Below are 22,635 nucleotides of genomic sequence, written 5' to 3'. Positions count from 1 at the left end.
TCTTTCTGTATATTTTTAACGACGTGAAATCATTTTCTGCATAATTGTTTTTTAAATATATGCTAGATTACATTATTGTCATAATGCAACAAGATGATTATGCAGTTGCATGTTTTTGTATCTAAAATTCAAGCACATGTGCTAACTTTTGCTGTATGTTACATTAATGCCATACAGCAACATAGCTGACTGACATATCATTTTACGGATCTTGCCGACATACTATTTATATAAAAATAGTACCCTGGCACTACAGAAGTACCCCATGAGGTACTTGGAACCCTCGCTGGAAATCGCTATTGGTAGAAGCAAACTGCACTCCTCCTTATCTTACCAAAACCTCAAACATATCATCCACTTTGGACAATTCCAATGCATTCAATTCTTGCTTAATTCAAGAAGTAGTGTGTAAAATCATGATTTAGTTCAAAAATATTGCTGCAGTCCACAGTGTTCTTATCGCCCTGAGGCTTCATAACACAATTCCTCTCAATTTATGACAGAATTAAAAATCTCTCTAATTACAAGGCCGTGTGGCTCCACTGTGTCTCAGCGAGTGGCTCATAAAAAGTAGGACCACTCTGGTCATCAAACAGGAGCTCCTGCCCAACATTTAAGACTTGCAGTGATCTCATTTCTGCTGCCGTGGAAGTTTTCTGTCCCTTATGTCTTGTTATTATCTCACCATTAAATATTCAGCCTTTTTTTTTGCAGCCCTGAAGCCTTGTGTAACATTGGGTTTGATATGGATTGTGTTTCACCTACTCACTGTGCATCTTAATCTCAAAGGCTGACACTATATTTAGGTCAAATTGTCTCCACAGGTAATTTATTTAGGGAAATCCCCTGTGCTTCTTGGCATTCATACAAGATAATATTTTTTCTGGAACTGGAAACAGTAGCAGAGATGACGAACCACATCACAGCGCTAAGGAGAGACTTCTCAACCTGACAACACAACCCTGCTTTAAGCTCCTCGGCGATGACCCATATAAGTCTGTCAGTGTCGCGCAGAGGCGGTGTTGAAAATGATGCCCTTGCTTGGAAAATTCTCTTTGAAGGCACATGTTGAGGGCTCACAGAGCAGCCAGATTGGGGGGAAAATGAGCTGATACTGTCACACTGCCAAGTCTTTTTTGTCTGAACTGTGGGATGTGAAGCAGTGGGACTCTACAGCTTCTCGCTCTCAATCTAGAAACACCTCCTTCTCCATTCGCCCGTCAATTTGTCCAGCCGTCTGTGGATATGAGTCAATCAATACTGAAATCTGTCCCCGGTGTTCCTAAGCTGCGTTGCGGTTACTCACCAGGGAGCTGTTGTCCAGCAGAGTGGTGGTCAGGTTGTTGGTGAGGCTGAAAGACAGGACATGTCCCTCTCTGGTGCGCAGAGCCACTTCGTTTTCTGAAATTTTTTATGACAGTTCAGCGAGGAGATTATTAGAGTTAATAGAGTGAATACATAAATCCAGTTACGGGTGACACTAAAGAGGTGTTAAGCTGTCAGGAGCACTTTGTCAGTCAGGAGTAAATTACAAGTGTGAACACAGATCCTACCATTCAGCCATGCCACACAGGGGTCATGAACTTTGAACTCCTCCCTCTCCAGATCCTCCATGGTGAGATGGGAACGGAGTAACAAGTGAGACTCATCTTTAAAGACAGAGAGACAGAATTAACCAGTTCATCAGGGGCACTCCTTTGTTTACAGAAATGCAAAGTCTGAGCCTTTTTCCAGCTTGGCCTACATTTCTGCTTCATCTTGGATTCATTCGTCATACATGCAGCTCTGCAACATCTGCAGCTATTGGAACGGCCTGCCCATTGTATACCTCCCTTTAAAGCAAGTTCAGCATTCTGGAAGATGTGTTCATTCAGTTGTTGGAGAGGTAGACGGCAGGATTGATCGTATATGCATGTATAGGCAGAAGGATTTTAGAGCTGTAGGTCATTTTTGACAATACAGTTTGCTTTGATGTCAATGGAGCTGTTTCATTATGACAATACTGCTGAATCTCTGAACTGTAAGACTTAAGCAACTGCAGAACATTATATTTATGATAGTTAGTCCTTAGTAGTGACTTTTAACATTCGCATTATAGTAATTTACCCAATGCATGTAGACAATTTTGGGGTCTAGTAATAATTGCTCCTATGCAGCGTTTTAAATTAATTTAAATTGTCATTGAGTAGAATAATATTCATAAAGGGATTCAAGCCTTCATATTCTTTCTGGGGAATGAGATTGGTTTTGGACTTACACCCACTCCCGATTCAATATTGCTTCTCTTTGTAAGAAACTACCTGCCTCATGAAGAACTAGCACCAAAACATCATAAAAATAAATATATTTTTGCACGTTTGCCAGTGTGCAGGCACTTTTTCAAATGCCCACCGTCTACTATACACATGCCTAATGAGATAGATGTGCGAAGAGTCCTTTTATCTTGAGTTAAAGCAGAAACTGATCTCTTATCTGTCTTCTAGATGAACGGTTGCAGCCTGCAGTTAGTTAGCTTAGCTTAAGATTGGAGGCAGGGCTCACCAATAACAAAGTCCATCCAATAGCACCTCTTCTATAGCTCATTAATTAGCACATTATCTCTTGTTTCTTTAATCTGTCTTAAAACCAAAGTGTAAAACCAAGAACTCACTGTTTTAGGATTCTCCCCGGGTTGCCTGGCAACTGCTCGGAGTCAAGAAATAGTCACAGAGATCATAACCCCATAAAAGGGTAAATCATTTAATTTACACTGTGATTTTACTGTAGATTGCACAAAGAGGACAGAAAGTGTTCACCCTACAGACATTAGAGCAGTATCGATTCTCTCGTCTAAGTACCCACCAGAAAGCAAATCTCCCAAAATGTCAAACTATTCCTTTAGTTTCCCACATCACAACTCCTCCCTGCTTTGATGTGTTTTCTCCCCTTCAGCTCTTCACACCCTCCTTGCCCTGTCTTTCTCTTCTTCCACATTCTTACCAGGCGTGAGGAGGATGACAGAGAGAATAACCAGAGACATAACAGCCAGGATCACCACCATCGCAATCCCGATGCCCTTCCAGTTCCGCGGGGGACCGTCTGAACTCCCCAGGTCCTGACATTGAAGAGAACGTAAACACACAAATACAGTGATCGGTGCAAGCACGGCCAAGAACGAGGATATTAGTGCAGCTTCACTTCCACAGTCTCACAGAAATATCTCCCCGACAGTCATATCAGTAGAGCATTCCTCTGGCGACTGAGACCAGCCTTCAGCATCAGAGACCTCGCTGGATTACACTAATTTTCCATATAAGAACTGCATAAAATTGTTGCATACGAGGGGATCTGCCTTTAATTGCGGGAGCAATTTTGGCCGCCCCGTAATTCTTCGCCCTCGCCTCATTTCACCTGCTACATGACTGATGGGCCATGTAGTACCGCTAAAACAGAAGCGAAAGTCTCAAACTATAGTGTGATTTTATCGGCAAACCTCCATCTCCAAAGAAGCAACAAGATTTATTCAGCAGCTCAGGATGAAACTGTTAACAAGGCAATAAAAACAAAGCAGAAGATGGGACTATATAGCCAGAAGATGAGTTACAGCCAAAGATACAGACACCAGGAGAAGAAAAACTTTAGGTCTCAACTCAAGTCCTTGTATACCCTCTGAATGCAATCAAGGGGAACTGATGGAATGAGCCTGCATCGGTATCAATCACAATTAAACACAATTGCGTGCCGTTCCCGGGCTGTGCTCCGCTCCCTCATAATGAGTGGCTGGCACTGCTGGAGCCACACGCCTGCTGGAGTGTGAGAGTTCAGTCACAGAGCAGCCATAAAACTCAGCCTTCATAATGGCTGCCCACCCCATTGGCTTAACCCTCAAAACCTCACCTTCCTCCAGGCCTTGGAGAGGCGGGCAGCAGAAAAAGGGCATCTATGCACTTTACTCGTCAACAGATTGTATCTCTTCCGTACTCCCTGGGTGACACCAGCTGTCCCTGATTCTGCGCTATTGGCCATGCTTTTACTCCACTACCATACACTACTTTACCTCCCTTCACCATCTGACCCAAAGTTCCTGGCAGCGAAGTGTATTAACGCACTGGAAAGTGAGAATGTACTTACATAACAAGAGTCAAGGTGTCTAAAACCCCATTTCAGAAAAGGGGAACATGGGTAATTCTGCTGGAACTGCAGATTAAAGACTAGTGCAGTGAAACAAGAAGCAGCATGGATTCTCAATTTCTGTGTGCATCTATTTTTTGTTGCTGTGGTTTGGACACAGATTTTTATCACTTTCAAGAGCATTTCACATGTTTTTATCTCTTGATGTAAGGAAGCAGGTGTACTTTATCCCCGAGATGACTGCAAGACATACAAAGTCCACCAGCACAGAACGCCTGCCAAGGTCTCATCTTCAATAGATCTTCCTGGCTGCAGTATCATAACAAATTAAAAAGCACTACCAGTTGCACCTGCAGGGACAACTTTTAAGTGATGTTTGAACTTTCAACGCAGGCCAGAGCTGGGTGATTGATGTCCAAGGCTGTGCATCTCCTGGCCTCTCTAACACTCTGTTTTATCTCATTCTCTGTCCTCTTGCTGCAGAGTCTCTCAGTGAACCACCATTATGCTTCCATCAGATAAGGTAACCCGCTGGCTACAGTCAGCACTGAACCGTGGTGCACCTTTAGCACTTTCAATTATAAGTTTGAAAAACTGAGAATTCTGAATGGTGCTTCCTTAACGTGGGGCAACCCAGTAGTGCAGCGGTGAGCACTGTGCCCAAAGCAAGAAAATCCTGGGGAAAAGAATGAACCTTGAATTGGTTGATCGGTTAGATTTCTTTCAGTGTGAAGGTCGCGTTTTCTCCACTCTACAAGACAAAGCAGGTATAGCTAACGGGTGGATGGATGGGCCTCCTTAAAGATCATCTCAGATCTTTTTCTAACCTTGTTACCATGTCTATATGGTGCTTTTTATTAGCTCTACGGCATATCATGAAAGAAATGAGCAGGCAATGCCATGGAAGAGCATTTCCACCTTTAATCTGCAGAGTGTCGATGACAGTCTTTCAAGGTTTCATATGTAACAAACCTCGGAGAGCTTTCTGTATCATTCTTGTTTTTCAGAAGTTACTCCAATATTACAGCTTACAATTGTGTTAAAGAATATCGACAGTGTTTGAGCAGAGTCGTTGTTGGTGAGCTCAGCTGCAGCGAGGGGTGGAAAAAGAGAGCAGCAAGGGCTTTACAGATCCATGCATTCCAGAGGACACAATTTTGTAGCTGCTTGTACACCATCTCAAGGCAGTGAGCATGTATATTCATGGAGAAGCCTTTAAAATATGCAACTTTGATACACATGAGTTTTTATGGGTTAAATCCACCACTGGAGAGGGACTTTACCACAACAAACTGGCTACATGCTGGAAAACAATTGCAATCCATGATTAATGACGGTTGTGTATCATGAGCTTACTGTAAAACTTATTATAAAAGTAAAATTACATTGTGGTTCCAGGATCTCATACTGGGGGGAAACACTAAATTTTTCACTTGACTGATTCCAGTACACAGTGTTTTCATTTGCAAGTCCTCGCTGTAATTATTTGAGCAACGTGAGACCAAAGATCCTCCTAATGAGATGCACAGCTCCTCTCATTCCCCCAAGCTGAGACACCAGGCTATACTTCCAATTAAGGTCACATCATTGTTAAGACAGACAGGGAGAATCCCACACTCGGGCGAATAAGGAGTTTTGTCACACTGGTAAATGAGGTGCAGATGCGCTGAGCAGAGTCCCCAGAGTGAATGCTGGAGGAGCTGTTAGTGCCGACTGGCTGCTGGTCACAATGCACGTGGGGAATCTAATGCAGAGCAAACTGCTGCCTGGGTTTTGTGACACACCAGGTTTCTATCAGTCAGCATGCTGATGGACAAGCAAAAATATCTCCGAGCAGCTTTTCTGCTGAGCCAAGTTCAAAAAAAATGAATCGCACACAGACCTTCCTCGGTGCTCCGTGTTTTCACTCAGCCTGCCTGATCCCACAGGAGTTAGCCGAAGTGTCAGTCAAACACCAAAGGCTACGGGGATGCAAATCAAAGGTCTTTATGTTTATGGATAACTCTCGTGCACAGATCCCCTGAGAAGACTTTTTGGCAAACCATGCAGAACTGAGAGAGCTCTAACATGTGCCAGCGGAGCCAAGGGATTTTCACTCAACTAAATGAGGGAATTGATAAGGTGTACAGTTGTACAGGGTCCAGGGTGAAACAATTAATAGTGGGAATACAGCCATGAAGGAGACTTTTAGATAGAAACACTGTTGAACATGGTTTCTTGCACAGTATGACACCTCTCAGTGGAATACCAGGACTTTTTTTTAATATTTCGACTTAAAATTTCAGACTGGATCTGTTTACGACGCCGCACACAAACTGATTCCAATTAACTGGCTCCTTTTTCTCAAAGCACTGCAAAGAAAATCAAACAGTCCCAACTGTATTGATTGAGTTTGAACGCTAAAAAAGCAAGTCACACCAAACACAATTACTCAATCTGCACAGCATGCACCACAACTAAGTTGCGCAGAATCCAGGCGGTGTTTAGAATTTATAAATTAGGCTCAAGAGACCTCCTTAACTCCATCTTCTGTGTCTTTGAGGCATCCGACAATAAATCAAATGCAGAGAAACGAGGGAACCAAAGCAAGCTGTTCGGGGATTCTGGTTTTGGATTTACATAACTCTAACCCCCTTTAACATCGGCCGATAATGTTTATCACACAAATGACATCAGCAAAGACATCAGTGAAAATGATTACACACATTAAAAGGGGGAGATCTACAGGCAGACGAATACAGCCCTCAATATAACCTATAGGCTCCGGATTTTAATGATTCGCTGTAACTGCTCACAAGGGAAACTGTAGATTAGCAAGTAACCCAGGTATGTATTACCTTGTCAATTTTTCTCACTGCCTCATTACAAATGAAGGTCATCATTAGAGTGGACTGTAACTTTGGCATGTCCAGAATAAATGGTCACCAAATGGCCATAGTAATGAGATACTACAGCTCAGTATTGATTCATTTCCAGGCCATCTTTCATCACATCCAGAGGAATTTCTGTGCTCCTACTCACTGCACCAGTATTTCTCCCTTTGTGTTTCTTATCTTAAAAAAAAAAGAAAAGAAGAAAAAGAAAACAGTAGGTGGTACAGACACCATATGAGACTAACTGGGCAGATTTTTTTTGCCCTCCAGGCTATTGCAAGACAATGCAGCAAAAGCCTTAGTGAAATGAAAGAGCAACTGCTTTAGCCTCTGCTGCTGCAAGGCTACCCTATCTTCTTTTCATGCCTCCCATCACACGTAACAAATTTACTGTACAAAAGGGTCCTGTACGAAGGAGCTTTTCCTCGGCATGTCCAGCCACGTGACCGAGTTCCTGCCTTAGGAAATAAGCGGCATCAGAAAAACACACTTGAGAGAGCTACGGGTGACATGATATAAAGTTACAGTAATATATGAGAAAGCATGTGCCATTTTTCTTCAGACTCAGGTTGTATGTTGATATTTCACCAGCAAACATGTGTATAAAATTCTCGCTCTAAGAATTCACCGTGCCAGATTGTCAATTTAGCAGGGTGAATATTAAAACAATATTGCATTTGAAAGAACTATTTAAACCACTGTTTCTTTTCTTCCTCGATGCCAGGGATTAACTGAGGCAGAACCAAAGCATTATGCTTTTCTGGCGTAAAACTGTGGTATTACTTTCTTAGTTGGTTGTGGCAATAAGTGGCATCCCAAAGCATTTAAAGTGATTCCGCTATCCACTTTGCACCTTATATACGTCTAGTAATATTACAAACAAAATACAACACCGGTAGCAGCCACAGTCTCGACACAATAACAGAGACATCTCTTTATCTGAACCGAGGGTCAGAAAACACGGGGTGTTCTACTCCGCACACACAATTTAGATAGTCGTTTTGTGATAATGAGCTAAATAAAATTTAACTTGACTTGACGCACAAGTGAACCCAGTGAAGCAGGAATAAAGCCTGCTACTGAAAACGAGCAAATAGGACTTGTCTTGTAATTGCTTTACAGTGTAAAGCAAATTGATTACACTGTAGCATGAGACGTTGCGACATTTGCAGGTATAATGAATCTTCTATGAGCCCCGCAGGCTTGTGTGGCCCTTTCAAGGAGACAATAGCACTGCAGGATTATCACACAGATCTTTTCAGACAAGTTTCTCTAAGATTTCATCACATCGTAATGAAAGCAAAAGCCCTAAAGATGAGGGGGACACCGAATGTCAAACGTCGATATGCTCAAAAGCACAATACAATTAGACTTAATTTAACTGCCTAATCTAGTCTCTCCAGCACTTTCTCCTCCAGCAACACATGACTGAAAGTGTTTCTCAAGAAGCCTGACAGTTCGATGTGTCAATTATGTGACTTGAGAAGGGCTGAAATTGTTGCAGTGGACTGTAGAGTAAAAAAAGCGGGTGAGGAAAATTGACAGATTAAGCTGGGGAAAGTTTTGCAGGGTAGTTATGATCAATAAATCTGATCAAAATCAAAGTGTGCCGATTAATCTGATGCAAGACTGTACCACCATCTGTAATATTGCATTAATCTATCACAGAAACACAAGCTGAGCAACATCTTGTGTAAAACGCACCTACTAAACATTAAAAAATATGCATAAGCTGACATAAAAACAAGACAGTCAACGGTTAGAATTTAGACAGCACTGTAGATATTTAACTACCAGCATGTCACCATCAGCAGCACTGGCTGTAGGTGCAGGTTCATAATCTCTGTTCATATGCAGCACAGGGCTAATCAATCATACAGTGCAGGCAGCCCCTTTGTCACTGTGCAGGTTCATGCTGGAGGGGACAAGCTGCTGGGACGAATTCCCATTTCAGAACACTGGGAGAGGGGGAAAACGAGCTTCGTTACTGGTGCAGATAATATGCAGCTAAAGTGTACATTGGACAAAAGAAAAGAAAAGAAGCAGAAATGTGAAGAGTGATCGGGACTGGACGTCGAGTTAGTCCAGGCTGCACCGCAGTGCTCAGAGTCAAGCCCGTCCAGGAGGTGGATATTGACGAGGCAAAGTGTGAATGGACGAACAAACACCAGTTTATCCACCGCAAATCGGAAAAGCCTCCCCTCACAGACACACACATCTGCTCTGAATCTGACAATTTAAAAAAAGTAGGAATGAAAAAAACGCGCACGTACCAGCTCCGTGGTCATGTTTTGTTGAGTTGTGGCAATCATGGTAAATCCGCAACAAGCTCCTCCGCCTGTGTAGCTTCAGAAGCCGCCGAGCAGCTGCACTGGTGTCTTGCGGAGCTTTTTCTGCTGCTCTGCTTCTTCAAGTTTGTCCTCAGTGGGCTGGATGGGCTCTCTCCCCTCCTCCCTCTCTCTCTGCCTGGGTGACACTCCTTCACTCATTCGCCCATTTCCAACCTGTTTATAGGTTATTGATTGAGTCAGAAATCGATCATGACAAGGTGTTGTGTGTAGAGATATACTATCTGCTGCTCCAGCTGTTTCAGCACTACTCAGTCAAAATGAGGGATTATGCTACAACAGAATATTTAGGATATGATGAAAAGCCAGTTTAACTGAAAGGCACAGCTTCTAGTGTCACAATTCAGTATTCTACACCTGAATGTAATAATTTTATCCCACATGATGGCTTCATGTTGTATTGCTGTTGATAGGGCACTAAAAATCTAATAGGAGGAATTATTCAACAACCAATATTTACTTAAATATGTAAACTAAGTAAATTTATCCAAGTACTGTACTTGTACCTGATTAGTTCTATTTTCTGCTGGTTTGCATTTCCATTCCACTACATTTACCTGATACTTTTAGTGACTTTCAAGATGAAAATTTTTAAATAATGGATAACTGAATCTGCTTTTAAAAAGATACAGCACATTGTTAAAGACCAAATCAGTGGCTTACAACCTTCTATTGCTTCTTCTGACATGTCACAAAGAGCATTGTGTATTCAGGGTCATACTTCAGATGTCTAACAGCTGCACCAAATAGTGGTTTATCTCTCTAAAGGTACCACATGGTTTTATTTCAATGAAAGTTCAGAAGATTCAACATCTTACCAAAAATCTAATAGACTGACAACAGCTTTGTGCATCACAATTCATATAGACAAGCACCTTCATGCTCTGAAATGTGGAGCAAAATTTGATCATTTTATTATTTTTATCTTGTCTACGCAAATTTTATGAACCGTGAACATGGCTTACCAACATTTATTCACGACGCAAACACATACTTTTTTTTACAAGCTTGACATTCTAATTTTATGTTAAGTCAGCAGGTTTTGGTTTATGAGTTGAAAAAGGCTTATTAATTCAAGCTCAGCCACCATTTCAATTGAATTAAAGTATGCATTGTGCAAAACATGTTTTTAACCAGTTCATTATAAGCAAAAAAAAAAAAAACTCATTAAAATGTATGTTGTGTTCACTGAAGATATTTTATATTTTGAAAAATGTTATGCCGTTGAACACAAATATATTTTATGTGTAAATATAAAGGTACTAGTGTACAAATTTAGTAGGTAATTGTTTTCTAACAGACAACAACTTTGCAATTAAAAGACTTGAGAATGTTGGGAATCATTATCTCAGAAGTCATTTTAATCTATATTAACCTGTGATTTGTGCCAAATATCAATGTGTCAGACTGGCAGCTGCCAGCTTTGGCTAGTTCTTTCTCTCTCCCTCCTGTTTCCTTCTCTCCCTCTCTAGATACCTTCAGGGATAATTGCAGTGGCAGGTGTTCCTCGTTCAGTCATCAGGAGCAGGTGGAAGCTCGTCCAATCAAGCCTCCCTCCCTCACAATACAACCAGACACCACACACCTGTCAGTGCCAGATCATCACATGAACAGTAACTGTCATTTGTGTTTCTCTGCTTGGTTTTAGTACAATTTCTGTCATTAGTGACTCTGACTGTCCTCCTCTGCTTCAGGTTTGGATTCACCTGCTCCACTTTGTTCCACCTGGACTCTCTGCCACCGCAGCCGCTTCCCAAGGATAACTCACCTGAGTTGTTTCCCTCCTGGCCATCCACCATACCGACCTGCTGCTGCCTTTCCCTGGAATCCCAACCTGCAACGCCAGAACCCAGTCCGAGCATTCTCCAGTTAGAGTTCTAGTTTGTGGTCCTTAGTTTAAGCCTACTTCTGTGCTAGAGCTTCACTGAAGCCTTTCTTAGTTATTAGGTTTGTCAGAGTTAGTTGTGCTTCAGCCGTAGTATGCTTCGCTTTTGGTTCCTTAGTTGTTTCTAGAATTATCCAGTCATTAGAGTGCTTAGCCTTGTTTTCTATTTTCTATTTCCAATTGTAGTTTTCCAGTGAAATATTGTAGTCTTTGTGAAACTTGCTGTAATAAACCTTCTAAAAATGCACCTGTGTCTGCTGTACATTTCCTGCACCTGAGCTCCCTTTGCAAATCCTGACAATGTTATTACTTTACTGGAACATTATAGGAATGCGGCAGATTTGTCTGTTGTTCCATCTGTTCACAACATTACTCAAATGCAATAATGGATTTGGATGAAATTTTCAAGGAAGGTCAGAAATAGCACAAGAACCACCTCATTAGATTTTGGCAGTGATGCGACTTATTGTCTGGATCCATGGATTTGTTAAAGATCACTGAGACAGCGATATGGCTTCACTGTAACAATGTCAAGAAGTGAAACCAAGTAATCATGTCATCAGCTGACGATCACATGATTACAGTCCTAGTATAAATCAACCACTGTGGAACTATCAGGCCTTGTCTATTTGACATTAAAGAAGGAACAGTTTACTAAATTTTGGGGGTGTTTCTGAGTTCCATCAATTCCCACCGCCAACTTCTTAGGTCACACAATTTGATATCCATACATAATGTACACATGCATAACACATGCCTGTGTTCAGTGCGGTCATTTTGTTTGTGGGTACATCTATATTAAATGGCCACATTCTATACTGTCATGATTTCTGATCATCAATAATGATGAAACAAATGCTGCATTTCTTAAAAACTAATGCTGCGTTTCTGACAATGTCATGTGGGGGAATGAACAGCCTTGGCACAGTACTGTGCTCTCTGAGAGCTTTTCCTGTTTTCAAAATTTGTTGTTGCTCTGACCTTGATGGCAATATAAATGTTAGCTAATATGCACAGAAATTAATTAGAATAATTTCAAAATGTATCATGAAAACCAATTAATTTAGAACTGACTAGCTTAGGACAAAAGTTGTAATTTAACAACTTTATTATCATTAATATTAACATTTCTGATATAGCAGCAATGTCAAATTACCTAATTCAAGCTAGCTAGCTAGGCAGTGCTACAACAAGCTAATATGGCATCATTAGCCTAACATAAAGTCAGCTAGTTAGTCACTTAATTACACATTTTCTTTTGCTGGTAAGCTATTGCCTTACTTTTTAAGATAATTTTACACATAACTAATCACAAATTTAACATTATTAAAGCCAGCAGACTGGAAATCATTGATGTCTATGCGTAGCTTCTTTATCCGCTAAGACTTTAACATAGGAAAAAGTGTCATTTTTTGTTAAAATTAATGGATAATCCTCCACAAGACTCTATTAATAGTGGAAAAAGGTTGTGTGTGCATATTTCTATAAAATTGCACAGAGACTAATCTTATACAGTCAAAATACTACATCAGCATAGGTCAAAACACCTCTTTTGATGTCCTCCCACCAGCTACATGGTTATTTGAAGATTAGCAAGGAAAGGAACATGCCAGAAAAAGATTCAGTCTAGTAGCCAGGAGAGGAATTATGTGTCTTGTGTCTTAAGTACAGCGAGTAAGTTGGGATTTACAGCGTAGTTTTGACGGTTGATGAACAATAACTTCATTCACTACTATAATGGTAGCAGACTAGTCATAGTTTTTGGCACATCTCCGTTGCTCTCTGCTGCTGTCGTTATTTTTCCACAGACTCCAAGAAATAACCGTTTCTGCGCAAGTATGGACTTTATTTTGAAAGTTACAACTGAAAGGCACTTTTTAAAATCGCATACATTTCTTCTTTATTAAAAATGCTTTTCTTTTAATTTTATATTATGTTGTATTTGTATATTATATGTGTTGTACTATATTTCTATTTTGGCATTCTTTTTTGTTTTAAAATCGTCTGTTTTTGTGTGGCCGTTACAGAACTTTTATTTTGAAGATTTTTTCTTCTTCGTCGCCGTGACAGCGGCGCGGTGCTCTTCTCTGATTGGCCAGCGGCGAAATTTGAAATGCAACGCGCTCAGTGTAGCTGTGGCTGCGTGAGGATGTGGACAAAGGTGCAGGAAGCTGGCTGTTAAAAAACAGAAAAAGAAATAGAAAACATCATTCTAACTAGAAATCACTGAGAGGCTTGACCTAACAACATTTCTTCAGGTACGTAGCTAATTGTTGTTTTTTTTAACGTTAGCAACAACAGTTTGACCCAATGTAACCGTCGTGTTGCTTATCTATTTCATAGTGAAATGCGTGTAACTTTAGCAACAAGCTAACGAGGTAGCGTCAGAAGAAAACAAAAGGAGCAGATTTTAGCACTGATGATTCAACCTGATAGCAAAGAAGAGATGTTTAAGTGAACCTGTGAACGTAGTGTTACTTTGATGTACTGGTTTTGTTCGTTTTTTGGCTACATGAAAATACAACCATACAGCAGTACAATCAAAAGGATGTAAAGCCACAACCCTTATGACCTTAATGCAGTTAACTTGCAATGTGTTTCTTTTCAGAGGGTCTTAAACCGTAAGACACCATGGAGTCTGCGGTGCTAAGCCTCCAGAGCTTATATGATAAACTGAGAATGCAAGTTGACATTCTCAATGAGAACATTGAACCCAGTGAGTGGCTGATAAGTCGTGGCTTCAAATTTGTTGTCTGATATTTGACACAGATTTCTATATAGTTCTCTGCCACAGGTCTCTATACAGTTCTCTGCCACATTAATACCTGTGTCATCTTTCCCCAGACTTCATTCAGATGGTACAGAACTTTGAAGACTGCCGTCGCAAGTGGCTGAGGGCTGAGCAGGAGCTCGGATCCTGCAAAGACGTTCTCAGAAACGCCGAGACAGAGAGAGGAGCTCTGGAGGTCAAGCTAAAACATGCCCGGAACCAAGTAGATGTGGAAATCCGCCGCAGACAAAAGGCTGAGGCTGACTGTGACAAACTGGTATGTTTGATGATTGGCTAAAATGCCAGCCCTTGTTATTTCACTTGACTCTTATTTGTGGTCTGCCTGATTATTTATGATACAGGACCGTCAGATTCAGTTGATGCGGGACCTCTTGACCAGTGAGGGATCCTCTAACAGCATCCAACTGAGTGCAGAGCAGCGCTCGGCTCTGGCCTTCCTGAACACAAACTGTCAGACAGCAGCCAACCTAAACGCCAGCCGACGGTGAGTAGCTTACAAATTGAAGATGCTTACTGTATATTAGCTTTGTTTGTGACCGGTGTTGTTGGTGATTTGCTATGTGGAAGCTTGAAATCCACTTTAGAGTCTGATGCGATAGCTGTAAACTTTACTGAATGCATTTACTGTTTCAACCCAGTTTCAAATCAGTAACTGCTCTTATATTTATAAATATGGGAAATAAAACAGTTTTATTAAAAGAACTTAGTAGAAGAAAATGTGAATAAACGCTCAACATGAAAAACAACATTGGTGGGACTAACCTGTGTTTTTCTGTCACTCCTGATAGTCTGGTGACGATAGATGAGTCTGCCTCCATCCTGTCAGATATCAGCTATGACAAGACAGATGACTCTCTTGTAAGTACTTCCCTCTTTAACTTCATCTAGTCTTAAAGCAACATTATACTGTAAAGTTTGCTCTGAATCTGATTGTATTGTGCTCGATCTGCGGCAGGATTGGGACTCCTCCACTGTGAGAACAGTACGACTCAAGAAACGTGAAAAAAGGGTATGTTAAATACATGTGCCCTACTGCTGTTTAAAAATGTTTTTTAAAAAAAATAAAAAGAATGCTTCATGTTTGTTGGAAGTGTAGGTGTCATGTTTTATCATGTCTCCATTTCAGCGCTCCTCAAGGAATCATGTCGATGGTCCTCCACTCGCCTCCAAAAGGTCTCGATCGACAGGCAGAACTTCAGACAGGGTAGGGTTGGTTGATTTGTTTTTTTTTTGCCTCAATCTGGATGTTGTTGTCACTTTTTAATAACTGTTACATGTGGCATTATTACGCATGACCACAGTGACTGACTTTAAATAATATGGCTACTAATCGGTCACCTTTGGTAACCAAAAGGTGAGTTTTCGTTGCAGGCAAGTCTTAGGGCTGAAAAAATTAAAATGAGCTTATAGGGTCAATGATTTTATTTTTTTTAAAGGAAAGGTTTCAAGACTCATTTTTTTACTGTGACAGGCAAATGAAACCCTTGTGACGAAGACCACAGTGACCGTCCCTATAAGTGGAGGACCTGTTGAGGCTGTTTCTACCATTGAGACTGTTCCTTACTGGACTCGCAGCAGGAGAAAGACCAGTAAGATTTCTGTTATGAGCCAATATGTGTCCAGTATCTGCAGCTCATCTGTCTGTCCATTTCAGCCGTTGCTTGCCATAGTCATACTACAATGTTTTTGTATGTAATTGTAGGCCATTGTAAACTTCAGTTAAAAGTTGGAGTCAGCATCATTGTCAGCCTCGCTGCTCTTCTTAGATACACCAGCTATGACACCCACTGAAGTGTTAATTTCACGAAAAACTTTAAATTAATTAATGATTTTACTTTGACTTATTCATCCGTCTATGTTTTGCAGCTCATTGGAGTCCATTACCAGGAAGTATTGCTATATATTGTGGCTCATTACATAAAGAAAATGTAATATAATATAATTTTCAACTCTCTCAGCCCTACTAGTCTATCATACTTTCGTACTTGGTCGCTGCACAGTTTTTCCTGACTTAGAATAGGTCTTTGAGAGGGTTACTACACACAACAGTGGGCATGATGGCTCTGTGTACAGTAAAGTCACAGAGTCTATGCAGCCTTATTCGAGAGAAATCTCTGCATTTTCCTGGTATTTCTGACCCGTTGATAAATAAAATTGTCTGTTGTGTTTGAGTAAATGAAATCCCAACTAACAAAAGTGGTTATAAAATTGAATTGCTATTTTTATTCTCCGTTCTGTTCCTCAGGGCCTGGCGAAAGCCTCTTTGGGGGGTGCCAGAAATTCCTCTATGAAGGAAAAGCCCTGCACTATAATCATGAAAGGGATATGAAATTGCATTCTGTGTGCTCCTAAAAGTTAATTTAATTACGCAGAAATGTTTTCTTTATACATGGCTTTATCAGTTCAGGATAACATCTTTGCTTAAATTATGTTGTTCATTTTTAGAAGTATTCATGAAAAGACAATTTATTGAAAAGTAAATGCCCTGATGGATGTATTGAATAAACTTCAGTGTGCTGAAGCTGTGATTCAACAGAGCATTTTCCTTAAACATGCGGAATATTCATGGTTTTTACAAACGGGCATTTATTGTCTATCTTTCCTGTTCAGCTGCTATGGAATGGGACTCTGAATCTGTCAAGTCTGAGGATGTCTTCAAGCAGCCGAGCAACCCTCAGGGAGAGATGAAAGCTGAGCCCAGTACTCCACAGAGCAACGGCGGTGTCCGTCTTCATGAATTTGTCTCCAAAACCGTAAGCATGACATTTGCGTGACAGAACTGCGTTGGCTTAATTTGACAAGAAAAGCCTATTTTCTTCTGGGGTTTTATGAGGAATTCCAGTTATCTTTAACGTGAATGTTTTTCTTCTGTTATATTGTTGTTGTCTTCAACTTGAATGCTTCTTTATATGTTCTCAGAATTAAATCTAACTACTTTATTTGGATTTATTTTGGTGTCTGCACAGAAATCTTTTTGGCACCAGCTCTTAAATGGTCTCTTGCTCGTTCTGGGCCCTGTTTATACAGGCCAGTTAGCAAAGTGTAATTTCTTGGTTGAGCTGCAAGCAACCAAGGCTTTATGGCCTCCTGTTCAATGTCTTTTATAGGTCATTAAGCCGGAATCCTGCGTGCCCTGTGGTAAGAGGATCAAGTTTGGCAAGATTTCACAGAAGTGCCGTGACTGCAGGATTGTCTCGCACCCCGAGTGTAGAGACCGTTGTCCTCTGCCATGCATCCCCAACCTGGGAGGCACACCAGTCAGGATTGGGGAGGTGTGTGATTAGATTTTCACTAATTGCTTTCTTGATGTGCAGACAAATATTTGAATCACAACACTGACAGTTGACTCCATTTGTTTCCAGGGTGTCCTTGCTGACTATGTCCCTGACACATCTCCTATGATTCCCCCTCTCGTGGTCCACTGTGTCAATGAGATTGAGCAAAGGGGCTTGCATGAGGTGAGTGGCGCTTTGCTGTCTTGATAGTAAGCAGAAATTTGAAGAACCGTAAAGCCTCTCATCTCAGTAGTTATTTTTAATGTCTTCCCTTTAAGCCAAGACAGAGCTGTAACTAAGATTTTACAATCTGTTCCCAGGAGATTAAATGTGTAATTGGACTGTGAAAGGACTCCAAATCTGTTGATTGCTGTATGACTGCTGCTGTCTCCTCTGTGCGTTGCTTTATGTTTTGATCCTCTCTCACTTTCCCACTTTCCTTCCATAGAATTCTTTTCTGCAGCTGCTGTTGTGAAATGTTGGCTTTTTCTTCTGAAGCGAATTAGCCTTTTCAGCTGTTGCTTTTGTACGAGATATGCTTTGTCCTCATGGCTCTTAACCTGACAAATATCACCCTGTCCAATACCGTTGTGTGCACCATTTGATGATGTGGGGAAAATGTCACATTTCTGCTGCTTGCAGCTTCTTAGAATTCAATGCTCTTTTTGTCATCTTTTTTAAAGCAAATATTGTTGGGAAGAGCCTTTAATAATATGGAGGTGGTGAAGGGATAACAAAACACTGGAGAGAGCTCGAAAAGGCCACTGGTTGAAATTAAACTGAGGATGTTGAGTACTAAGCTGCCTGCCTGGCTAAATACTGGAGCTATGTCGAAAATTCATTTCTCCATCACTCACATGTATGAAATGACAAATGAAAACAGATCCCAGGTTGAAAAAAACCAAAGTTCCCCTTTAACTCTTCAGCCATTAAAGTGCTACATCTTTGTCACTTCTCATAATGATGATGTATGGCTGCCGTAATTTTGACACGATAACTATCATTTCAAATATATTATACCCTGTGCTGTACTGAATGTAAACGCTGCTGTTCACTATAAAAAAACATCTCTGAGCTGTAAACACAATCAGGAGACTCACTGAAAATTACCATCGTTTGTTGCATCTCCAGTTGTGTCTAAGTTCGAAGTATAATTAAACAGTAAATAATTGTACTTTTTGTCTCTAAAGGCTGGACTTTACCGTTTGTCCGGAGCTGACCGCACAGTGAAGGAGCTGAAAGAGAAGTTTCTCCGCAGCAAAACCGTTCCCGTGCTCAGCAAGGTGGACGATATCCACGCCATCACCGGCCTCCTCAAGGACTTCCTGAGGAACCTCAAAGAGCCTCTTCTCACCTTCCGCCTCAACCATCCCTTCATGGAAGCAGCCGGTGTGTGTTTCTGTCTGTGTGTGTTTTGCAGGTCTGATGCGTAGGGCTCTGCAGAAAAAGTACCAGCACATTAATAAAAGAAATTTATAGCAGAGCTCCAAATAACTGCATTGTAACTTCTTAATGGGGAGCAGAAATGTACCCAACGCAGCCATTAAATGCAGGTTTCCTAAGTGCCTCTGCTTTGTTTTTCTAGTGTGTTCTGAGCAGTGATTGAAACCTCTAGCAGGAAGTTGCCTGAAACAGAAAAGAGATTGATCCGTTAGCCTGTTGGCCTTTCTAGTGTTTGTTTGTTTGTTAGTGGAGTCAGGTGTACTTTCTTTCAAGGTGCTTATAAATCCACACAACATCCTATTTCTCAGTCTGTGCTGACAGAAGTGTTTTCTTCATTCCCCCACAGAGGTTTCAGATGACGACAACAGCATCGCTCTGATGTACCAAACCATTGGTGACCTGCCGCAGCCCAACAGAGACACGCTGGCTTTCTTAGTCCTCCACCTTCAGAGGTGAGCACGTACTATCTTGCGATTATAACGGTAACATACCTGCCTGATCTTTGATGCCTCGTACATTCCTGCTTCTAATTCTCTGTAGAGGATTTGCTGATATTCACAGAATGTTCTCGTCTCTCTGTAAATGAACTTTTCCTCTAAATTTAATTGGACAGATTGCTTCAGGCAAAAATATGCTGAGAATTTTAGAATCTACTTAATTATATCTGACTTTCAGATTTGTGGACGGGGAAATGATTTGCTTGACGAGCTATTCAACTATCAGTGTTTAACCTACCTCTAGTTGTGGCTGTTTGATTTTATATACATCGGACAGACATAATTAAATCGAATGAAATCTCTCAGAGTCGCTGACAGTTTGGACACTAAGATGGACATCCATAACCTGGCCCGTGTTTTTGGTCCAACTATTGTGGGTCATGCAGTTCCAAACCCAGAGCCTATGACAATCCTGCAGGACACCAAACGACAGCCTAAGGTAGGTCTGACACGTTCCTTGAACTCTGTTGGCAGAAAACTAAGGAGAATAAACTGCTTATCAGGGATTGTTATCTTAGGAGTCATAGGTGTGCCACATGTGCAAACCTACTTGTTCCACTACTTCCTGCAATATTTACAACTGGTCCGCTGACAGAAAAATGAGCAAAATGCTCGTGCCTGTAAGAGTATAGTTTGGATGTCTGTTTTCTGCGGGCATCAGCAAACAAAATGTCGTTACTCAGAGGTAGAAACACTTTTCTGCAACTGTACCTTAAGTTTCATTCCCTGTGATTGCTTCACAAAAAAGCCCCCCTCTATGTTTTGCCAGTTGAATATTTTTAATGTGAAAAAGCTAATTAACTAATGAAAACATTGAGGCTGGTATCAGTAAAATAAAATTACACAGTAACAGGTTTAATCCAGCACAGGAAGGGCAGACTCCACCACCAACTGTTACAATTACTCTTTAGAGAGAATTCAGAATTTAAATAATGTGGGGGGAAAATGCAGCACATAAATACATTTTAAGCTGGGATAGATTCAGTTAAATCACAGGGATTATAAGTGTAATTTAGTTTCATCCCACAATGAGGCAAAGCATGAAAAATCGGTGTTAATATTTAAAAATGTATTAAGGAATTGTTTTCAGACGCATTTTTATGAACAATCACAATGTCGGGCAATGAATGCATTCAAATGGTGTAAACCAGCGTGATTTGAGAGACTGAGCTTCCACAACAGTTACAGGCCACCAAAAACCTCTTTAGTGTGTCGTTTTACACACCAGAAAATCATCATAATGCCATCCGCCGTTTTTAAGTAATCCCCCCCCTCTGTGTTGCTCAAGGCGAAGCTAACCAGCGTAGCATTGGTGGAAGACGATGAGGCAATGCACTGAAATAACTCTGATCTTTTGCATTTATACTAATCCCTCTGTGTTCAGGTTGTGGAGCGTCTCTTGGCTCTGCCGGTGGATTACTGGGGCCAGTTTGTGATGGCAGAGAGCGAGCAGCCGCACTTGAACCACTTGATCATCGAGAACGCAAACTGCTACGCCACCCCAGAGAGAGGTACGGAGCTCGCTAAGCTTTCTTTGTTGTGGCTGCAGTGTTTGTATGTATGTGTATGGGCACGTTTGTTCGCTGCCTGACAGTTCACAGGAGCCCAAAATCATGTCGACTGTTTTGCAATTTTGCAGTGAGCATGCTGGGACCTCTGACCACTCCAGAGCAGCAGTTCAATAAAACTCCCTCCTCCAGCTCCTTGTCTCAGCGCATGAAGTCCACTCTGACCCCCAGGTAAACACACACAAGCACAGCCCCCCCTCCTGCCCGGCTTTAACACTGTTTTTATAGTCAATCAATGAACGCAGGAGGCAAAGAAAGCCAGAATTTGCTTTCTTTTCCTCAAACGCTGACTCCTTTCAACATTTTTCATAGGACTTAATCTCCTGTGCAATATCCCATTATCCTTCATTGACTCTTTTTTTTTTTACTGACTTCGACTCCTAATTAATATAATTTCATTATGTGCTCTGGTTGTTGCAGATTCGGGAGCAAAAGCAAATCAGCAGTCGGGTTTTCTCGCCAAGGAAAGTTTTTTGCCTCGCCGCTTCTCAAATAATACAAAGCAGCTCCACTTAATCCTTCAATAACAACCAAAACATTTTTGCATTTATGCATAACATTTGATAATAGCTATAAACGCTTCAATTTTAGCCGTCCTCTTTCTACTTATAATATTTTGCAATGGTAAGAGTTACATTTTGATGGTATTACATGATTGTTAAAGGGTAATTTTTTGAGCAAATTGTAGTTTTTACCATCTATGCACACATGTGTCTTTAGAGTCTTTGCTTTTACTAAATATTTAACATGTTATTCTCAGTTCAGAACATGAGAATGCCCTTTACTCACTCTTTATTCACTCTTTTTGAGAAGTGTGCTCATAGATAAAAATATGTACTGTATATGCAGCTTTATTGTGACCTGCTTGTGTGTGTAATCATTACTTTTAAGGGTTTTCAGCTCATGTGTCACTCAGAAGTTGAAGAACCGATTGGCATTTCATTCTACGTTGTAACTGAATATGTGGTTGCTTGTAGCTTTTAGTTTTGATGTTTTATTTCTGTTTCTATTTGAGTTGGATTGTCTTGTTTAGAATTGTACAAGATCCTTGATTTTCTGTACGTGAACTACAGGCAGTGGTTGTAAGACCACGCAGAAGACCTTTCTCATTGGCAGCATCTTCTCAGTGATCCTCTACAAGCTTAACCGGCTGTGGGTTTTCGCTCACCAGTTGTTGTCTTTGCATTGTCTGATCATTTTGCTCCTCCCGTAAGAATTGCTTGTTTGTACAGTCGGAAGTTGCTTTGTAACATCAGCTAGTTCAGTTACCACGGCATTATTCCATTAACTATTAGCACAAGTTTTGTACTCGAATGCGCTCTCCAAGATTCATGTAACTTATAAAATACATTTCTAACATTTACAAAGATGTCTCCTGTCCTCTCAATGAAATGAGTCATGAAGTTTAACTTCCTGAATCTTATTGCTCTTTGACCTCAGTACTGCATTCATTTATGAGAGGTGACCTATAAAGTCAACTCTGTTGAAAAGTGGGAAGTCAAAAGCAACTGCACTGGGTTTAGATTCTTTAAGGGGTTCAAAAGCCCTTCTGCTGTTTCACATGGTGGATAGATGGTGGAGATGGAAAATATTACAGTGTTCATAAGTTTTTTTTTTGTTTGTTTTTTTTGACAAATGCATCCATTGACAATGACCATAAACTTGATTTCAATTGCACTTAACAGTGGTCTTGCTGAATATTTATTCCTTAGTAAAGTCAACCAAATTTCTACAAAACTTTCCTCATGATGTCCTCAGAATAACTTGTTTTTCTTGTACAATAACCTAAGTATATTTAATGACACCATACAAAATGCTCATGAGTATTTTGGAAGGTACAAGTGT

At 40.8% G+C, this 22,635-nt stretch overlaps 1 protein-coding gene and 2 long non-coding RNA genes across 3 annotated transcripts; 2 read left to right on the top strand and 1 right to left on the bottom strand.

Annotated features, from left to right (window-relative positions):
• Positions 1-1,372: 1,372 nt before the first annotated feature.
• LOC127534322 (uncharacterized) lies at positions 1,373-9,659 on the bottom strand. Its single transcript, XR_007942401.1, has 3 exons — positions 9,257-9,659; positions 1,554-1,649; positions 1,373-1,401 (listed from the first exon to the last, which is right to left on the bottom strand). It is a non-coding gene; the product is annotated as an uncharacterized LOC127534322 (long non-coding RNA).
• A 1,050-nt stretch (positions 9,660-10,709) lies between these two features.
• On the top strand, positions 10,710-11,463 carry LOC127534324 (uncharacterized). The gene is made up of 2 exons (XR_007942404.1): positions 10,710-10,918; positions 11,026-11,463. It is a non-coding gene; the product is annotated as an uncharacterized LOC127534324 (long non-coding RNA).
• Positions 11,464-13,329: 1,866 nt separating this feature from the next.
• racgap1 (Rac GTPase activating protein 1) lies at positions 13,330-22,157 on the top strand. Its single transcript, XM_022207360.2, has 17 exons — positions 13,330-13,474; positions 13,825-13,932; positions 14,061-14,263; positions 14,349-14,491; positions 14,796-14,865; positions 14,963-15,016; positions 15,134-15,211; positions 15,479-15,596; positions 16,618-16,760; positions 17,115-17,279; positions 17,370-17,465; positions 18,473-18,671; positions 19,072-19,177; positions 19,529-19,661; positions 20,607-20,733; positions 20,862-20,961; positions 21,211-22,157. Exons 2-17 carry the CDS (start codon positions 13,848-13,850, stop codon positions 21,284-21,286), a joined length of 1,896 nt encoding a protein of 631 aa, XP_022063052.1. The 5' UTR covers positions 13,330-13,474; positions 13,825-13,847; the 3' UTR covers positions 21,287-22,157.
• The last annotated feature ends 478 nt before the right edge of the window (positions 22,158-22,635 follow it).

The sequence above is a fragment of the Acanthochromis polyacanthus genome, chromosome 6 (genome assembly GCF_021347895.1).
Source record: "Acanthochromis polyacanthus isolate Apoly-LR-REF ecotype Palm Island chromosome 6, KAUST_Apoly_ChrSc, whole genome shotgun sequence".
Classification (NCBI taxonomy): domain Eukaryota; kingdom Metazoa; phylum Chordata; class Actinopteri; family Pomacentridae; genus Acanthochromis; species Acanthochromis polyacanthus.
The sequence above is the reverse complement of the archived record's forward strand: the minus strand, read 5'-3'. Positions and strand labels throughout refer to the sequence as shown.

Bases quoted from the DNA above. Each gene is read 5' to 3' on its own strand.
- racgap1 (XM_022207360.2), top strand. From the start codon at position 13,848: ATGGAGTCTGCGGTGCTAAGCCTCCAGAGCTTATATGATAAACTGAGA. The intron at 14,492-14,795 runs GTGAGTAGCTTA...CACTCCTGATAG, and splicing joins AACCTAAACGCCAGCCGACG to TCTGGTGACGATAGATGAGT. The intron at 15,597-16,617 runs GTAAGATTTCTG...TTTCCTGTTCAG, and splicing joins TCGCAGCAGGAGAAAGACCA to CTGCTATGGAATGGGACTCT.